Consider the following 17,736-nt stretch of genomic DNA (forward strand, 5'->3'; position numbering starts at 1 on the left):
GTCGTTCAACGGTAAGGTGCATTTAAGTGATGCTAAATTTTAAAATACTTGTGGAGGTAACCACTGAAAATAGGTAAGTTGTTTGTATTTTTTTTTATAAATTAAAAAAAGAAGTTGCTTGGAAGAGTGAAAATGGAAGTCAGAAAAGGAGAGATGAATTCCGGCAGTCAGCAGGAAGGCCCCACCAAGCGGAAGTGGCGCGCAACACTTCCATCTTTCCAGAATTATTTTTGTTTGAATCAATTGGAGCCAAAACACAATTAATGAAAAATTGAGGTCAGTTTTGCAAATCTCTTAATCCAAATAAAGTTTATGTTTCATTTATGAAAGTAATTTCAGACATAAACATCTGAAACTTGGAATAAAAAACATAATTACTTAAAAGGTGATTACTTATAGACTATTTTGAGAAGAGAGCATTTGTCTTTTATCCCACTGCTGCACGTGACCCTCTTTCAACCTTCTCTCTCCAAGTCCAACAACATAGAATAGAACCTAGGAGTAGTTGTAATGGTTGCTGTAACCCCACTTCTTTCTTCCAAGTCCAGATCCCATATCGGTTAAAACAGATCCCTTCCATCCATGATTCTATCTTCTTCTCCTCCATGTCTTCCTCCCTCTTCGTCATTTTCCTCTTCCTCTCCATCTTCACACCCTGCAACACTCAAACTTGCTCTTCCAATAACACAAACACAAACCCTAATAATCTCTGCCCTCCCTTCACCTCTCACCCACCTTTCCCTTTCTCCTCCACACCAGGCTGTGGCCACCCCTCCTTCCACATAACCTGCTCCAGCCCCCATTCTTTCATCTCCATCAACAACCTCTCCTTCTCCATACTTTCCTACAACTCCAACACCTCCTCCATAACTCTCTTACCTCACCCTCACCCAACGCCTCACCCTAACTGCCCCTCCTTCCCCTCCATTCCTACCCGCTCCATCAACCTCTCCGCCACCCCTTTTCGTGTCTCAGCTGCCACCTGCTCTCGCCTCTCCTTCCTCCGCCCCTGCTCGCCGCCTTCCCTCCCCAACTGCTCCCACTGCCCCTCCCAATGCCACCTCATCAAAACTCCCTCCCACCTCTTCCCTGACTGCAGATCCACCCACCACTCCCCTCAGTACTCAGACTCCCCCTGCCTCACCGACATCCTCGGCTTCCTCCAGCAGTTCCTCAACAAAGGAATCCAACTCGACTGGGACCAAAGCCGTGACCCGTACTTCACTAACTGCACCGTCTGCCGCGCCAACAACGGCACCTGCGGGTTCAACTCCTCCTCCCAGAACAAACCATTCCTCTGCTTCCGCTACCGCTCCCAATCCACACTCACCCCACCATGGATTCGCAAATTCAAACCGAACAAAATGGCCTTTTTCAGCACCGTCATTGCCATCACCTCCCTGCTTCTCCTTATCTCAGTAGCCACCGCCATCCTCCGCTCGGCCAGATCAAAGGCCTCCTCCGCCGCTACGCAGCAAGACCCCACCACACTCTTCCTCCACCACCACCGCTCCGCCAGTCTCCTGCCCCCGGTCTTCACCTACGACGACCTCGCTGCCGCTACCCACAACTTCGACCCCAAGTGGAAAATCGGGGATGGCGGGTTTGGGTCCGTATACCTCGCGCAGCTCCGCGACGGTCGCCTTGCGGCGGTTAAGTACCTCCACCGCAACCACTCCTCCGCCGCGTTCTCTACCAAGTCCTTCTGTAACGAGATCCTCATCCTCTCCTCGATCCACCACGCGAACCTGGTGAAGCTCCACGGTTACTGCAGCGACCCGAGGGGGCTGCTCCTGGTCTACGATTACATCCCCAACGGAACCCTGGCGGAGCATTTGCACCACCGCAAAGGATCTCTGACGTGGCAGGTGAGGCTCGACATCGCGCTACAGACGGCGTTAGTGATGGAGTATCTTCATTTCTCGGTGGTTCCACCGGTCGTACACAGAGACATCACGTCGTCGAATATTTTCGTGGAGAGGGATATGAGGATCAAGGTGGGAGATTTCGGGTTGTCGCGGCTTCTGGTGGTGCAGGACACGACGTCTTCTTCGAACGGGTTTGTTTGGACCGGGCCTCAAGGAACACCGGGCTATCTGGACCCAGATTACCACCGCTCATTCCGGTTGACCGAGAAGAGCGACGTCTACAGTTTCGGAGTTGTGTTATTGGAGCTTATCTCGGGAAAGAAAGCGGTGGACCAGAACAGAGACAAGCGCGAAATGGCGCTTGCGGATTTGGTTGTTTCCAGGATCCAGATGGGGCAGCTCCACCAAGTTCTGGATCCGGTCTTTAAACTCGGCGACAGCGATGGAGTCGCCGCCGTCGCAGAACTTGCATTCCGCTGCGTGGCGGCGGATAAGGACGACCGGCCGGATTCAAGGGAGGTGGTGGAGGAGTTGCGGCGGGTGCGGAGTCGGACGGCGGTGGCAAAGGAGTGAAATAAAGAGTGATTCTTTATTATGGGGCCGTGTGGAGATGTGGAGTTTGACTGCGAAGTTACACTTGTGTCGGACGGCAACGTTGACTTGACCCCACCCAAACCATGATGAGTTTTGTTTTCGAAAGTTAATTTGTTATTATGAAGAGGTTAATAGTTGGAATTGAACGCACGAGGGTTTTTATTTTTATTCTATTCTCTGTTTGGTTAAGTAACGTCAAAGGGTGGAAAATGTCAGTTATCCCGTACCGGTACGGTTGTGGGAACTTACCCAAATTCAGCTAAATAGTCAATAGTGTCTATGTAACGTCTACCACTCACTTAGTGCTACCTCACACAGTAAATATACCATTTCTTTTATAACTTTTTTGCAAACTATATTTTTTCAACTCCTTCAATTATAGCAAATAACTTCCTCTTCTCTTTATGCTTTCCTTTCATTTGAGATAATCAACTACTACGGTGGAGTAAAGCGAAGGTGAGGAACATCGGGTTTGACGTGGAAGTTCTACATTGGTGAAGTTCGGTTAAAAAGTCTTCAAAGAACCTTTTTTGACGACGATGTCAACTTACAAATCACTACTCAGCACCATCTTTCTTTTCCGTGATCAGCGTTTCGAAATTAGAGGTTTCATAACACCGGCCAGGCCCACCTTTTGTTTTTTCCTACAACCTTAATCAATGCGAAGTTGCTTATTCGCCACCTCGGGAGTCTCATCCAACACATAATGCCATAAATCTTTTAGGTCATGTTCTGGTAAAAGTTAAGAACTTCCGATCGTGTGTTTTCGAATCATTCGCAGACACTCTCACGAATCCTATCAAAATTTAGAAGATAATTTGTGTTGAGAATAAAAGTACAGTATTTGAGTTTCTTAATTTACGTCCAGACATACACGAATTTATGGTAAAAGGAGGCCTTTTATGGATTATGTTTCACTTAATTTTTTATGCTATTTTACCCAATGAAGTATTGTATTTTGGCATGGTGAATATACATACACATACACAAGAACCTGTCACGATTCGGTTCTGATTATTCCCTCAGTTAAAGTAACGATTCTCCAAAGACGTGGCTTTCTCGTTCGCAATTTTTTCTTCTGGTTTGTTAGCTAATTTGTATCCCCTCTCCTGAAAAAAAAAATCGTAATTCAAACTCAAAGGTTAAAATGCTCTAAAACCATAACTACAATGGTTAAAGACAAAGCAGCACGTACTAGTAGACGCCACAAGTAGGGGACCCCATCTCTTTTCTTGATTTGCTTCTCCAGCACTTCGATTGCTGTGATGGATTTCATCATAATAGTTAGAGAAGAAGATTCGTGGGTTTGAATTTCATAGAAAAAGCTCGAGATTTTACCCTTCAACGCTTTTCCAGTATTCAGCAACATGTTGTACCAAACTTCATTGAATACGTCCACTTGTTCATCAGATGCCCCAATGACCTTCACAACAACGTAATTGATATTTTGTTAGGTTGCAAAATCAACAAGGGTGAGGCCACAGTACATAAAAGTGGCTTATCGGTCGAACCTTATAATCAGTGGCATCAAAATCTGGATCAAGTAAATCCAGTCCATGTTTCTCATCTCCCATTCCGTACGCATAAAGTGCTTCTGCAAGCTGATTTCAATTTAAGATAGAAAAGATTTAGTTAATGAGAACACTGTTAAAAGCAACAACAGCAGTACAAAACTATGCAGCTGTATATTTACAGCAGTCATGTATTGCTTGGAAGCAATCTGTTTGAAGTATGAACAAGACAAACTACTGTTAGGCTAAAAATAGTTTATCTCTATTTTTTTCAACTCCCTGCATAATGCATACAGTAGATCAACTTTCTTAAATGATACATTTCGTTTTCTGTAACAAAAAAGCATGGTGTTATTGCGTTGCCCCACAGAATAAAGAGTTTAAGCTATGAACTAGACAGCTATCTAAAGAAATTTTTATGTGTTCATGGAAGCAGCTACTGAAGCATACCATCATTCCTCTCTTCATTCTTTGTTGCTTCTTTTTAGTCATCCTCAAAAACCTACAATAAGATAACATGAATATATCACAACTCATGCAACATTGTATCTCAATTACTTTACGCAAAATATAACACTTCCACCTGCTTTTTAAGCCCTTTAGAAGATCTTCTGCTTTAGAAATTTCTCCAGCCTTTGCCAAAGTCCAAAGTATCAAGACATCAAAGTGCCACTCTATATGCCAGTTTGCCTGAACATTTAATATACATCCATTAAATGCGTAAGAAACACACAGTGAATATCCTTGAACAGCACAAATGAGAAAGTTTCCCAACAAGATAATTGAGCAAGTGCTCAAAATCTGTCTCAAAAATCATCACCAAAAAACACAGTACATTTAAAAACAGAAAGTTCATTCAATCTCATGTTCTATATGTAATGTATTTTTCGTTCAAATTGTAAACTGGAAGTTTCACCAGATTAATGTCAAATCTGGTGTAAGTTTTAATACATAGAAAGAGAATACAGTTAATTACCCTAACAAAAAGTGAACTAGAATACAAAACTCAGACCAATATATATACATATCCCTTTGCGTACTGTGTCATACCATATTACATTTTCCTTGATTGGATATAACATGTAGAGTGTATCTTAACTTACTTCATTAGTTAGACATTCAGCCAGCAACTTGAGACGATCACCATAGATATCCCATTCTCCTCGTACATACAACCGCAGAAGCAGACCAGCAGCATTTAAGTAAACCTGTATTCCGAGATATTAGAACTTATGAGAAAAGGAAGAAAGCAAGAAACTACTGGTAAAGACAAAAGCTTATGAAATCACATACCTCTGCCTTCATAGAATCATCTTTGTTTAGCTCCTTCCATATATAATTGTCATATATCTCTAATACTCTTTGTGTAGGAGCATTACCCTCTAAGTAACAAACGGCCGCATGCCACCAATTGTGTGTCAACCTGAAAGAACAAAATTTCTTTAGCCGATTAATAGAAAATTAGACAAAACCATGATTGAATGAATAAAGTTCTTACATGAAAGATGAAGCAGAACACCACGATGATGAACATTCTTCCATGAACTTAACAGCTTCTCTAAAACAACACTTGTACTGAAGCACATGGCATAACTACATAACAAAATTCAATTATTACACTAATATAGGACAAAAATATAATTTATGGAAATTTCTTGTTACAACTTATTTCTCAATTGACAATATCATATGTTCATAAATTGTGACTTCATTATGCCTAAACTAAAGCTTGAGATAATTCCCTAATCAATGATTAATTGATCCTTTTTCTCTAAACCTCCACTTTTCTTTTTGCTTACACTATTACATAGCAGAGGAGAAAGCTTAAGCTTGTTTTGTCATGTAAGTAAAGAGAATAAGTTAAGGTTTATTCAAAATCTTTATTGTTAAGTAAAAAACTTGAAAGATAATAATAAGTACATCTACTCAAGGTAGAGTGAATATTCCCATATTTAATAATTACATTGACCTACAGCATGCTGTGACCAGATGTCTTCCTTATTGATCTCAAATCCCCTACTCGCAGCTTTCTCAGCCTCCTCCATAAGCCCAAGCTCGAGTAAAGGGAACGCAAGCATGCCATATATGTAGTTTTGTCCTTCATTTTGAGGTAGAACCTGTAAAACTTAAAAGGATATGGTATCAACTTTCATCGATAATAATAAAAAAGAAGCAGCAAACTATGTCCTTTAACTGAAAAATAATATACAGTTACATCTTGTTTGGATGGCAAATAACATTACACAACAGGGTAGGATAAAGATGGACTCTAATTAATCAAATTATACGATGTTCCATATTCTGATGTTTGGTAGTATTTGATATTTACATAATAAAATTACGTTACAATAATAATTAAAAGCTAACAAGACTATTTTTTCCCTTAAGAGATGTCAAATAAATAGAGAATTTTGGGTTAAGAACTACGTTTATTATATATTCCCATGGCTAACAAGAAACCAAATTTAGGCTGTTAAAGGCTTCTAAATCCCATCTTAACCTCTCCAGGCAACCCAAAATAAAGGCAAAAATAATGAAAGTCAGTTCTGAGTAACACTAAACTTTTCTATAATCTAATTTAGTGGGCTTAAGATGTAAAACCCTTTTACTCCTCCAGTATATAAGTTAAAGAAGAATCCATTATCTATTATATTAACTTTATGCAACTTCTTTAAACAGTATGCATGATACAAAAATACTATACTAATAAAATTATACCTCTATATGCAAATTCCACAAATCAACTATAGGAGAAATGAAACAGAAATGTTTTCTAATTAGACAGAACCTGTTGAATAAGAGACAAAGAAAGACCAGGTAGACCCATGTAGAAGCATAAAACTTGTGCTCTCTTTAGAGAAATCAGATCTCTTGGGAACTCCTTTAGAAGCTTCAAAACAAAAACAAGCAACATTAATCAAGAGAGTTAGCAAATCAGATGAATCCCAAAGCATTGTGAAGACAGATGCAATTGGTAAACATTTCGGAAGTCAGAAGTGAGCTCCGCCCTTCAGATAGAGATTTCTAAGTAACAATTAGCAAAAGGTCATCTAGCCTTGTTCAAAATTCAGTTTCCACACAGCTGAATAACAAAAGATCAAAGTGTCCTGTTAAAACATCAATTTTTAAAGCCAATAATTAATTTGTATTCCCTTAACTTAATGCCTTCTGGGATATACTTTTTTGTTCAGGAGTCTTTCCTGTTCTCTACTATACAAGTCATGCAGTTGATACCAAAATATTCATCAGTTGGCGCCACTATATCTGCAACTTGTAAGGACTTACAGAGGCATATCTACTTCTACGCCTACATCCTTTCCCTATAAAACTCTAGAACAAACTCAAGTGTTAGATTATCTTGAGAAACACATCAGATGTCTCAGACAGACACTGGCAACCAATATAAGGTGGACTCACACTACCTCCTCAGGTACAGGTAGGATCATCATCCTATACTTATCAATATAATTTTCTACACAACTTTAGTTTCAGCAATTTAGATATCAATCTCAACTTAACAAAGACCGAACTTTATGTACAAAGTATGAAAATCTCCGAGATCTATTTTAACATATAAAGAAGCAGCAAAGCAAAGAACACAGTGAAATCGTATTCTTGAATATTGAGTATATACTTGTGCTTATTTTGATCCTCCTCAAAAGAGACATCAGTTTAATCATCCAAAAATATATAACTACACTAAAGTTCGATGATAGGTTTTCCAATTTTGTCATTTTACATCAAATTGGTCCCCAAACTGATGAGACTTGCATATAAGTCAAATGGACCCATTGAGTCACTCACATTGGAATGCAATTCAAGAGCTACATCCTCGTCTCTATCTTCGGATAGCAAATAACTGATGGTATCGAAAACAAGTTTCTCGTACAAGGTGGCCTGATCCTGTAACAGCAGAATTACATAAACGCATCAAAGAGGTTTTCTTTTTGGTGGAAAGATTCAAAGAGACGAAAAAAGAAGAAGCAAATGAAAAGGTACAAGATGGGACTCAGCGGCGTGCAGGCAAGTGAGAGCACGAGAATAATCATGCGAGTAAAGGAAATGTGCTGCCAAGATGTTGGCCAAGACACAGTGCTTGTCATGTGCCACCGCTTCCAGAATCACAGACCTTTCTCTTCCATAGATGAGAACCTTTATTCAAAGGAAACGCAACCCATTTGAGTTTTGATATCAAAGAGTTTCAACAAAGACAAAATTCAAAATCAAAAACCAAAAAAATAATTCATACAGAGAAAGAGAGAAAAGGGGTGTCATGAAATGTGTGACCTGATGATAGTAGGAGTTGATGGCTGAAACGCAGGCCTGCGAAGAAGTTGCGACCTGGTATCCCCACATGTCCAATTTCACACTTTCTTCCATTGTTCTTCACTCCTTTCCTCTCTCTGTCTTTCTCTTTCTAATTTCTCAAGTCAAAAACATCGGTTAAGGTTTTCGAATTTAAATAGGTAAGAGATAAAGAAGAGCAACAGGAGAAACTCTACTCGAGTGCGATCTTATCTGACAAGTACCAAGAACAAGGTAGTATTAACTAAGGTGTAATAATTCCAAGGTTGTCTTATTTACCATTTAAGTTTTTTTTTTTTTTTTTTTTTTTTTTTTTTTTTTTGTAACAAATTAAAGTTGGGAATTGATAATGGTTCGTTTGAGATGAATTTGAACCCTTTAAATTAAACGGAGAGAAATCATATTAAAAGTGAACAATTGAATTTTCTTTTAAATAAAATATATGATCGATTTTTTTGAAAAAGAATGATATATGGATAGTGATTAAGAGAAAATCAGATAATATTGGATTTCTTTTAATAAAAATCACTACAAAAATAATAACAATGAAATATGACCTAACTTACAAATCAAATATTAATCTACATCTAAATCAAAACCTTTAAATAATAAATTTACGGGTGTTGTTTTTATATAACACTTAATTTTTTTTATTTTTACTTTGATATTTAGGCTCACACTTGATAATTTCAATAATACTAACTATTAACATATTTTATATTAATAACACATTTAACTTTTCTTACGAAATATTAACTCATTTTAATAATTATTGATATTTTATTATTGTATTTTGTCCAAGGTAATTAAAATTGAAATTATGATTAAAATTGTGAAAGATTAACAAAATCCTAAATCTTGAGATGGAAACACGGATGGTAGATTTTACTTTAAATGAAAGTGTGTTATAATATATTCTAATTGAGTTTTATTTTAATTAAAACTCATTCAGCCAAAAAGATGAAGAGTAAAACACAAAACACTTTCAATTTTTAATTGAGTTTGTATTTTGTTTTAATTGAAACCCCATTAATTAAGAAAATGAATAAGTGTTGCAGCTAGAAAAAAAATATGAACTTTATTAATTTTTTAATTGGATAACGTTGTAGTTGACAACATACATAACACGGTGAAATTTTAATTGCATCAACTTTAAATTATATTTAGATTTTGTTTAAACTTATCCATTCACCTAAAAGTTGAACAAGTGGTTCAAGGAATAATTTAGAAAAAATGATTTTATGATTTTGGTTAACGGTCCTAACGATTTTACGATTTTGATTAAAATTTATAACGATTTGATTAAATCACGATTAAGTATAAGATTTGAGTTAAAAATATTATATAAAATCATACTATATATAATTTTACAAGTTAAAAGTCAATTTAAACTGCAAATAATGTACAGACTACTAAATTGATATATATTTGATTAATATTTATTTGGTTACAATAATATTTTACAAAATACTTAATCACCATAATACATTATTAACTATAATAATTTATAACGTATGATTAACTATAGTAATTTAAAAATCAAGAAGTATTTGGACCACTAAATCTAGACTTGTCCAAATAAAAATTCTCATAAACAATAAGTAGTATATTTTACAAAATATATTAATTATATTTTTATTAATTACGTATTTATTGTTATTAACGTGAGAGACTTGAGTTAGGGGTCTCTTTTGGAGACAGTGAACTTACTTTACTGATAAAAAACAAACACTTCTCACTCTACTTACAAAACTCAAACGTAAGATTTAATTTAAAAATAATTGAGTTCAATTTCATTTAGAATGACGAAACGTTGTGCTGTTTTTTACATGCTATAAAAAGTATTTAAATACAACACGCAATAAGATACATTTAAGTATTAAATAATTTATATTTTACTCATAAGCAATCCAAAAATATGAGTTGTTAATAGGTCTAGTTTTTTTTTTTCCATAAAATGACAGGTTCAATTCAAAGATGTAAATTTTACTTTAATGGTTTCTGTCATAATAAGGAATACCCTTATACTGTTAGCTACATAAATTAATATAAAAAGTGTGATAAGTATGACGATGATTTAAGTTTATTAAATGGCGATGAAGTATGGAGTTATTATTTTTAACCGAAATAAAATTTTAAATTCATGACACTGTTGTTATAATTGAAAAGAAATTATATATTAATTAAAACTGATTTTAGTTTTTGAAATTGATTTAGTCACTCACAAAACTTGAGATACTATATTAAACTGTATTTATCTTTCCTTTCTTTATCATTGAGATGTTTTTTTCTTCTTGTTTATATGACCAAAATGTATTCTTTTAACATAACATTCAAGTCGGTTAGAAATTGAGATAATAAATATTTAAAAAATATAATATATATGTTGAGATTTAATTAATAATTTTAAAGTTCTAAAGTGTTATTAATTTTCGAATTAGTAATTAACATGTCATGTCACGTTTAAGAGATTATGGTTGACTAGGATGTTATGAAATTTTTATATACATGCAAGACATAATATGTTAATAAGTTATGACTTTGTTATTGAGGTGTTTTTAGTAATTTGAGATATTCGTATGTTAAATTATAAGAGGTACATATGACAATAAGTTTTGATGAAGAGAAAAATTCATTTTTTTACGGATATACTCGAATTTATTAACAATAATATATAATTGAAAAAGATTATCGTAGCCTATCGTTGCAATAATAATATAAACATCAATTAATATTTAATTGGGATATTAATATTTTGTAGTTTAATTCAAGAAGTAAATGAAAGTGTTTTCGATATTATGAAATATTTTTAAATTAAAATTATACTATTATATAAACATTTATTATATAAAAAACATTTTAAGTATTTAATGATATGCAATTCAAAATCAAAATTGCGTATAAAAAATAAAGAACATGTGATAGAAAAAGACAAAAACTTAAAAAGTAATATATTTTTGTTTTTATAGTTATTATTCATTATGAAATTAATTTTTTACATACACGAACAAATATTTTAATTAAGGATTAAATATGTTTTTCGTGTATCACACGATTTTGGTTTTAGTCCCTACTCAAAACTTGATGATTTTTAGTCCTCGTAGTTTTGAAACTTTTAGTATTAGTCCTTAAAAGATGTGGCAAACGGTGAGGCTAGATTTGATTTCAGCTGTCGTGTCACGTTGATTGTTTCATTTTCCAAGTTGAACCTAACTTCGTCCTCTACGACGACCCATAAGCTTCCTGTTTCTGCCCCTCGCCCATGCCCTCCAACAGTACCATGGCCAGAAGAATTCTCTTTTTGTTGAAGGGGGCTCTGAAGAATACTTGTCTCTCTTAGTGATGTTTGGGTGCAAGAGTTTACTATGCTGGGACTCTATCCCTGAATTCACTGACCATGATCCACTTCCCTTCTCTCTGCCTTCACCCCTTCCTCAATGGCCACAAGGTATGTATGTTCTTAGCATTGACTTTCTCAACAAGCTTTTCTCTTCTTCTTCTGAATTTCATTCATGGGTTTTTTCGCCCCTCTTTCTAATAGAGTTAATGGGTTTGGAACTTTCTATTTTAATCGCATCAGAATCTAAACTTCATACATACTGTATCATTTGAGAAACAGTTTTTGTCTGCTAATTTGCTAAGTTATTTATAAACCATGGTTTTAGGAAGGTGCGATTTTTTATTTTTGGAGGAGGGGCGGAGGGTTCAAAAGGTGCAGAATTTTAGTAAACTACAGAGGTGATTGGATCAAAAGGTGCAGACCCCTTTCTTGGCCACGGTGCTGCTGGTGGGCGTGGAGGGCGAGGGGCAGAAACGAGAAGCTTCTGGGTCGCCGTAGAGAACGAAGTTAGGTTCAACTTGGAAAATGAAACAATCAACGTGGCACGACAGCTGAAATCAAATCTGGCCTCGCCGTTTGCCACATCTACTAAAACTTAACGTCATCCATTTTTAAGGACAAATACTAAGAGTTTCAAAACTACGAGGACTAAAAACCATCAAAGTTTTGAGTAGGGACTAAAACCAAAATCGTGTGATATTTAAGAGACAAAAAACATATTTAATCCTTTAATTAAATTACATTATTAATTTAAAAAAAAAAACTAATTCAATAAACTTAAGGATGATAGGTTTATAAAGTTTTGTTAAGATTTGAATGAAAATGTTGATGCAGGTGGCTGTAGAGGTGAAGAAAAACTGCCTTTAAAATTGGAATGTTGTATGAAAGTGGTCCAGGATCCAAATCATCCTAACCTAATTTTAATGTGGACATAAAATCACAGATAAGATGTGTGGTCCATGAATTAACGCAACTATGTTTTTATATGTTTGCTAATAATCAAAGGAATTATTTATAAATTTTTTTTATAAGAATTTTTCACAAAATTTAAAATAATAATTAAAAATAGAGGATAATACGACCGCAGAAACTTATAAAGTTATATACGAGAAATAAAAATTATTAAATTTATCCTATTCTGATTCACTTTTCTCCAGTGTACATCGAATACCCAACATTCTTAAGAAATGCAAAGTTGTTGCCAATTTTAAATATAAAAAATCATTTTGATTACTGATTTAAGTGAAATTACACTTTTGATGTGTTTTTTTTTAATTGAAATTGCATCGAATTTTAAATTTTCATACGATTAAAAAGTATTGAGTTTTGTAAGGAATTGTTGATATAAAAGAATTACTTTAAAATAACAAAATGTATAAAGGTATACTAGATTAAATATATTTTTAATTTTTAAATTTTAACATGCATACGAAATTTGATTTTGTTTTAAATTTTAATATAGTTTTACTTTTATATTTTAAAAATAAATAGACATAATTTTTTAATTTAATTGTGTTATATTATTTTATATGTTTAAAGATATTTTATCTTAATATTTAAATTTAAATTTCAGTTTGAAATATTATTTAATATAAAAAAATTAACTTCATTAAATTAAGAAAATTATATTTATCTATTTTTAAAATTTAAAAATTAAAATATATCAAAATTTTAAAAATAAATCTTAATAAAATTAGATATTATAAATATATTTAAACAAATTTTTATTACACTTTATTAAAACATCAAAACAATAGATATTTGTTGTGTGTGGATCGGACAGGCTGCATAGTCAAATCATCTCACGTGGTTCTCTTCTATCTATATCCTGTTCCACACTTATTCAATAATTACTCAAACCATTTTTATTTTATCCAATTTTGATACATTATATTTCATTTCAACATTGTAATGGTGGCATATTCCCCACAATTATATCAGAAATAAAAAAATTTCTGAATAAAATATTATTTTATTTTATTTTTTAAAATAATAATATTAAAATTTGTTTTTTTTTTTAATTTTATTGTGTTATTTATTATAAAAACAACATTCACGAATACTTAATTTTATATTTAAAAATATATAAATGGAGAAATGAATACAAACTTAAAAATATATATCTTATTGGGTTTGTATTTTTGTTTTAATTGAAATCTAATCTAAGAAAAAAGTAAACTAGTATCATATAGTTGAAACAAAATATGAACTTTAATTATATTAATTTTTAATTAGGTAGTGTTCTGAGAAACAATACATACAATAGAGTAAAATTTTAATTGCATTAACTTTAAATTTGATTTACATTTTGTTTAAAATTAATCCATCAATTAAAAAAGTTGAACTTGAAACAAATAATTTAGAAAAAAAATGAAAATTCATACTATTTTCTGATTTTGTTTAATAATTTTAACAATTTTATGATTTTGTTTAATAATGTTAAAAAGTTTATAATTTCATTTGACGATCTTAACAATTCTATGTCATGATTAATTTGAATCGAGAATATTGTATAAAATCATACAATATTATAATTTTACGGGTTAAATATTCATTTTAATTATAATACTTTTTCACTCTAATTTTTTTACCATCAAAACCTAAACTTATGATTTTATTTTAAAATTGTTTTGAATGTGAAGGGCTGTGTCGTCCAATGTTTCCACGTCCTCCTCTGCTCGTACTTCGTGTGTCCGGTCCTCCATACTCACTCCTCAATTTCCTCCTCAGTCTGCGGGTAGGAGACCTGCGAAAGATTCTCCGATGCCAAAGTCAGTTGAGAGCAATGACGTTTTTCCATCGAACAGTAATGAATGTGTAGTAAATGTAACCTATCTACCACTCACCATGGATCTGTATTTATAGTTTTCGCTATGGGCTTGGGATTAGTGAAAAGTTAATCACGGCCCAAATTCAGCCCAATAGCTTTTAACCTCAACTTATCTTAAACATGGTTAATTTGCGGTCTGGCCGGCCTGTCTCCTAAAGTTCGGCTTTTGAACCAGCCGACCCCTATAGGTGGCATGTGTAGCAAACGACATATCCAGCCGACCTTTTAATGTATCCGGATGACGAGGTAAGGTTGCGTGATCTCGGACGCATGGGCGTCCGGTATGTTGCGCCGAACCTTCGATGACGAACCAAAAAGTAGCGTGTTTGGTCCACTGTAGACGTCCGGCCTATCTGACGTCCGGTCCCTACTAGTACAAAAATAATTGAATTCAATCTCATTATAACTCCCAGACGTTGATTTGTTTGTTATATGTGTTGAAGAACGTTGAACATACTCAACTTAACAACAAATATATTAAGTATATGATCAAATAAGGTTTATTCAGTTTTACTAATTTAAAATAATTGAAAAATATTCTAAGAAATATATGTGATTCAATCTTCATAATTTAGTTATATCATAATATTATTTAATATTATGTATTTGCAAAGTATTTAGTATAGATAGATATCATATTATTGTTATTATTTTTTGATAATTATCATATATACTATAAGTTATTATATTTGTTGATATGATTTGATATATTATCAATTTTTATAACAAATCTTTTAGGGTTCAAAAATTCTATAAATACACACCAAAAAATACTCATACTCTTATACACACTTATGGTAAGAACACTTGATGTCCACCGTAAAATCCAAATAAAATTTTATTTTATCTTTTCAAAACAATTTAAAATGTTTATGAAAAGTAGTGTCTTCACATTTATAGATATATTTTTCTGTTAATATTTTACTACGAAGAGTTTTTAGATTTTGACACTCAATGTCTCTTTTTTTATTAAAATTGAAAATATAAAGTATTAAAATAAAGAGCAGGAATTTTGTGATTTTTAAAAAATTAGACATGTTTAAAATAAGACCATTAGAAATGTTAGTGAACAATATCATAATTTTAAAAATAATAATAGGATAACATACATTTATATCATTGGACCCATATTAAAAATAAAATGATCATAAAAGATAAATTTTTATATTTTAAAAAACAAGAAAATAAAAAATATAATATTCAATAAATTTAAAAAAATTATATATGTCAAAGTATATTGTTCTTAAACCATCTAGGAAGGCAACAAATTCGATCTAGAGTATTCCTCATTCTATTCTTTATTTGCGTAACCGTACACAATTCAAATATTCAAATAGGATGTGGGTCCACACAATTTCATGGTTAATCTAAGGTTTAATCCTTTCGGACATCCCTATTTGTGTAGGGTTGTCTCAAATAGGTCCTCGTATTTATTTTTAGCTCAAGTAGGTCCCTATTTTTGTAAAATTGACTCAATTGGAACCCTGCCGTTAATTTCAACAGACAGCGTTAAATTTATTGAGTCGTGGCATGCTGACGAAGCAAATTTTAATGACGTGACACAGTGTGCTGGATTTTTTAATGACGTGTCCCGTGTCACGTTTAGATCCTATGACCTCTCTCACTCTCTCGGGTGCCATGGAATCAGTAGCCCCTTTATTTCTCTTCTTCCTCCTCCTTCGCTCCTCCCGCGCCGGATAATTTCTTCGTCGAACTCACAGTGGCCGGATAATAACAAGGGTGTTATGTTTTTTGGATATAGGTTCACGTATTGCCCAGAGAAGTATTTGGAAAATCAACGTTTATATTTGCGGTGGCTGCCCAAAGAAGATTATCTTGTTGTTGGCATGGTTTGTTTTTGGGAACATGGACAAGTTGGGGCTGAAAAGGCCTTCGACGGGTCCTTTGGAGCTGAAGAACACAAAGGGAAAGACCCCGGTTTTGGATCTTGGTGCCTTGACGAAGATTAGATCCGGTGATATAAAAGTGGTGCCAGGAGTTAAGAGGTTCAATAGTGGAGAAGTTGAGCTTGTCAATGGTGAAAAGCTCTATGTCGATGCAGTGGTGCTGGCAACCGGTTACTATAGTAACGTGCCTTATTGGTGAGAATATGTTCTAGATCTTTTTTAAAAAAATGTTTTTTTTTCATCACAGAAGATTGTCAGACCAGAAAGGCTTTTGGGGTATGCTGGACTTTATGCTGTGGGGTTCATGAAGAGAAGGCTCTCTGGTGCTTCTTCTGATGCTGTGAAAATCGCTCAAGATTGAAATCCCTAAATTGGAAGATTGAAATCCCTAATTTAAGGAATTAAGGAATTAAGGAATTCAAAGGAAATCCTCTCATTCCGTCCTTGCAGCCATAACCTTGGCTGCCCCGGTTCCGTCGTCTCCCAAACACTCGACACCGTCGAGAGAAAATCAAGTCGGGTTATGAAATCAAGTCAGCTCCGGTCTGAGTTTTTAGGGAAGAAGGATGATGAGGAGGAGAACGGTCCGCTTTTGGAAGAAAGGTAACAGGATCCAAACGGGACACTCCACACGTCAATAAAAATTCCACCACACTATGCCACATCATTAAAAATTGCACAGTCAGCAAGTCAAGTCACACAAATTTTAACGCCGTCCACTAAATTTAACGGCAAGGTTAAAATTGAGTCAATTTTACAAGAAAAAGGACCTAGTTGAGATAAAAATAAATACGAGGACTTATTTGAGACAACCCTACACAAATAGGAATGTCCGAAAGGATTAAACCTTAATCAAAGCATATTGAATGGATCGTGGACCCCACGTGGTGGCTCTTTGACCTGCATGCATTTAGGATCATAATGCAAAGCTAGAAAAAAACATCACGTAGCTCAGCCTTAAAAGCTCACGTTATACACCTTGATAGTCGGTTCCACCATTAACGCTATATTTTGAAAAAAGTCTTTTTAACAATTTTTTTTTATAACTTTTTTTATCACCTGTATGATAATTTATGATTGATCTGTTTAAATGTATGATAGTTTATGATTGGTCCGTTTAGATGTACAAACCAATAAAATAGTCATACGTAATCTATTATAAAAAATTGTTAAAAATATTGTTAATATAATCGTCCATTTCTTCACACGGTTAATGCTATATTATCTATTTTCACCATTCAATTCTAAGTCAATGGTAGCCTCGGTTGGCATACCCAAACAATAAATAAATTTTATGAAAAGGTGTCTACCACAAAAATTAGATAACACTTTGTAAAAAGTTGACAAATTATAATTTTTTTTAAAAAGTGTAAATTTAAGA

The 17,736-nt window shown here is 33.9% G+C and overlaps 2 protein-coding genes across 3 annotated transcripts; one reads left to right on the top strand and one right to left on the bottom strand.

The window, feature by feature from the left end:
* Positions 1–270: 270 nt before the first annotated feature.
* On the top strand, positions 271–2,803 carry LOC124831762 (Protein kinase superfamily protein). Its single transcript, XM_047305841.2, has one exon. The coding sequence runs from the start codon at positions 606–608 to the stop codon at positions 2,439–2,441; it is 1,836 nt and encodes a 611-aa protein (XP_047161797.1). The 5' UTR covers positions 271–605; the 3' UTR covers positions 2,442–2,803.
* Positions 2,804–3,256: 453 nt separating this feature from the next.
* Positions 3,257–8,495, bottom strand: LOC124831761 (Tetratricopeptide repeat (TPR)-like superfamily protein). Of its 2 annotated transcripts, XM_047305840.2 has the most exons (14): positions 8,261–8,493; positions 7,973–8,125; positions 7,778–7,876; positions 6,762–6,863; positions 5,947–6,090; positions 5,472–5,566; positions 5,267–5,396; positions 5,077–5,181; positions 4,557–4,663; positions 4,424–4,475; positions 3,974–4,063; positions 3,801–3,885; positions 3,658–3,722; positions 3,257–3,571 (listed from the first exon to the last, which is right to left on the bottom strand). In XM_047305840.2, exons 1-14 carry the CDS (start codon positions 8,351–8,353, stop codon positions 3,485–3,487), a joined length of 1,407 nt encoding a protein of 468 aa, XP_047161796.1. In that variant the 5' UTR covers positions 8,354–8,493; the 3' UTR covers positions 3,257–3,484. The 2 variants fall into 2 exon arrangements, with proteins under 2 accessions (XP_047161796.1, XP_087964293.1); XM_088108167.1 differs by having other exon boundaries at positions 4,424–4,663; positions 8,261–8,495.
* Positions 8,496–17,736: the final 9,241 nt, after the last annotated feature.

The sequence above is a fragment of the Vigna umbellata genome, chromosome 3 (assembly GCF_029865625.1).
Source record: "Vigna umbellata cultivar VRB3 chromosome 3, Vumbellata_1.0, whole genome shotgun sequence".
Lineage (NCBI taxonomy): Eukaryota > Viridiplantae > Streptophyta > Magnoliopsida > Fabales > Fabaceae > Vigna > Vigna umbellata.

What these genes read in the sequence shown, in the direction of transcription:
- LOC124831762 (XM_047305841.2), top strand. Translation starts at nt 606, where the DNA reads ATGTCTTCCTCCCTCTTCGTCATTTTCCTCTTCCTCTCCATCTTCACA.
- LOC124831761 (XM_088108167.1), bottom strand. Translation starts at nt 8,353, where the DNA reads ATGGAAGAAAGTGTGAAATTGGACATGTGGGGATACCAGGTCGCAACT. An exon ending in TCAACTCCTACTATCATCAG is followed by an intron (nt 8,126 to 8,260) that starts GTCACACATTTC and finishes CTTTGAATAAAG; the next exon opens with GTTCTCATCTATGGAAGAGA. An exon ending in TTGATGCCACTGATTATAAG is followed by an intron (nt 3,886 to 3,973) that starts GTTCGACCGATA and finishes GTTGTTGTGAAG; the next exon opens with GTCATTGGGGCATCTGATGA.